General features: G+C 48.6%; 1 protein-coding gene across 1 annotated transcript in view; it reads left to right on the top strand.

Annotated features, from left to right (window-relative positions):
• The window catches only part of LOC108250177 (zinc transporter ZIP1), a 9235-nt gene extending 7832 nt beyond the window's left edge, over window positions 1–1403 (top strand). Inside the window, exon 4 of the mRNA XM_017439935.3 lies at window positions 236–1403. Within this exon, the coding sequence (XP_017295424.1) occupies window positions 236–916 (681 nt within the window). The 3' untranslated portion in view covers window positions 917–1403. The remainder of the gene's footprint in view (window positions 1–235) is intronic.
• Window positions 1404–2136: the final 733 nt, after the last annotated feature.

Genomic DNA, 2136 nt, shown 5'->3' with positions numbered 1-2136 from the left:
CCTGCTGAGACCCAGACCACCTGCTGAGACCCAGACCTCCTGCTGAGACCCAGACCACCTGCTGAGACCCAGACCTCCTGCTGAGACCCAGACCACCTCCTAAAAGCACCACCTGTCTAAGAAAACCCCCCCCAGCAGCTGAACACACAGAAGTTCTGCAGGGTCCGTGTCTCGGTCCTGTTGGAGTCCAGTCTCACCTGGAAACTGATCTGATTTTAGTCTCTTCCTGTCGCAGCTCAACTTCCCTCTGCCGGAGTTCATCGTGGCCATGGGTTTCTTCCTGGTTCTGGTTCTGGAGCAGATTGTCCTGGACTTTAAGGACCGGTCCTCCTCTCAGCAGGAGGAGCGACGCGCTCTGATGGCGGACTCCAGGGTCCAGGTAAACGACGGGAGGGGTCACCATCACCACCGTCGGGGCTCGGTGGAGTCCGAGGGTCACCTCCACGCCGACCTGGACTCTCAGTCGGCGCTGAGGGCCTTCATCCTGGTCTTCTCGCTGTCTCTGCACTCGGTGTTCGAGGGGCTGGCAGTGGGGCTGCTGGAGGAGGACGAGGAGATCCTGGAGATCTGCCTGGCGCTGCTGATCCATAAGAGCATCATCTCCTTCAGCCTGAGCTTCCAGCTGTCTCAGAACCGGCTGCGGCGCTCCGTGGTGTCCGGCTGCGTGCTGCTGTTCGCCGTCATGTCGCCGCTCGGCATCGCGCTGGGCGTCGGCCTCACCGAGACCAAGACGTCACCCCGTCACCAGCTGGCCTGCAGCTCACTGGAGGGGCTGGCCACGGGAACCTTCATCTACATCACCTTCATGGAGATCCTGCCCCACGAGCTCTCCTCCACCAGGAGCCGCATCCCCAAGGTGGCCATGATGCTGCTGGGCTTCGCGGTGGTCACCGCCGTGCTTTTCATCAAACTGTAACCACGGCAACGCAGACAGGACCGCCCAGATTTCCCCACTGATTGTAACCACGGCAACACGAAAGCATCACCGATATTTAACCTACTGCCTGTAACCACGGCAACCTAAAGGCACCACTGACATTTAACCTACTGCCTGTTACCACGGCAACACGAAGGCCCCGCCCACATTTAACTTACTGACTGTAACCTCGGCAACATGAAGGCCCTGCCCACATCTCCCCACAGACTCTCCTTGTTTTCAGGTGACAGGAGAGGCGCTTGTGATTGGTCAGCACAGAGCCACCTGCTGGCAGGCAGGAAAACTGATCCGATAAAATTCTTCAACTTTTAGTTTGTTTGATGACAAATTGTTGGAGAGAATCTGAAAATAATGTTTAAAGATGATAAAGGTTTTATAAATTAAACTAAATGATCTCAGTTTGTTAAATCTGTTCTTAGTTAAATGAATAATAACTCATTTTATAAATCAGAAACATGAAACAGATTAGTTGTTTTTAATGTTTTAGTTTTGAACTCAGTAATTATTTGAAAAGAAATGTTTGATTTATATTAATTACATGAATAAAATATTTTAAACCTTTTTGTTCAGAATCTGTTTGTTTTTTTCACCAAACATTAGAGGAGGCCGTGTGTGTGTGTGTGTGGGGGGGTCTGTGTGCGTGTGTGGGTGTGTTAGTGTATATGTGTGTGTGTGTCTGTGTGCGTGTTAGTGTGTATGTGTGTATCGGTGTGTGTGTTTGTTGGGGTATATGTGTGTATCTGTGTGTGTGTGTTAGGGTGTGATGGTGTATATGTGCGTGTGTGTGTGTTTACCGGAAGTTTGTTTTTCTTAGTATGAATGAGTGAAGATGAACACCTGAAGGAGCAGCACAATCCTTCTGCAGTGGCCGGACTCAATCAAAGATCGTCCTAACAGACAGGATGGCTCACTCCGTCCACTGATGAAAGCAACAACCCGTTACCATGGAGACCGGTTTCCACACACACTTTATATAAATGATGGATTCAGTGCATTAACTGGAAATCTGTTGGTAAATATACAAAATAAATGTTTTAAACTCCTTTTTAGTTTAAATAATAACTGAATAAAAAAAAATCAGAGATCTTTATGTTTTACCTGAAAATCTTTGAAATCAGAAGATATTCAACCACAAAATCAACCAGGAGTGATCCCAGACCAGCTAGGTTTAAATTAAAGCCAAGTCAACTTTATTTATC

This window comes from Kryptolebias marmoratus, linkage group LG16 (genome assembly GCF_001649575.2).
Source record: "Kryptolebias marmoratus isolate JLee-2015 linkage group LG16, ASM164957v2, whole genome shotgun sequence".
NCBI lineage: Eukaryota > Metazoa > Chordata > Actinopteri > Cyprinodontiformes > Rivulidae > Kryptolebias > Kryptolebias marmoratus.
This window is presented reverse-complemented; position numbering and strand designations above follow the sequence as displayed.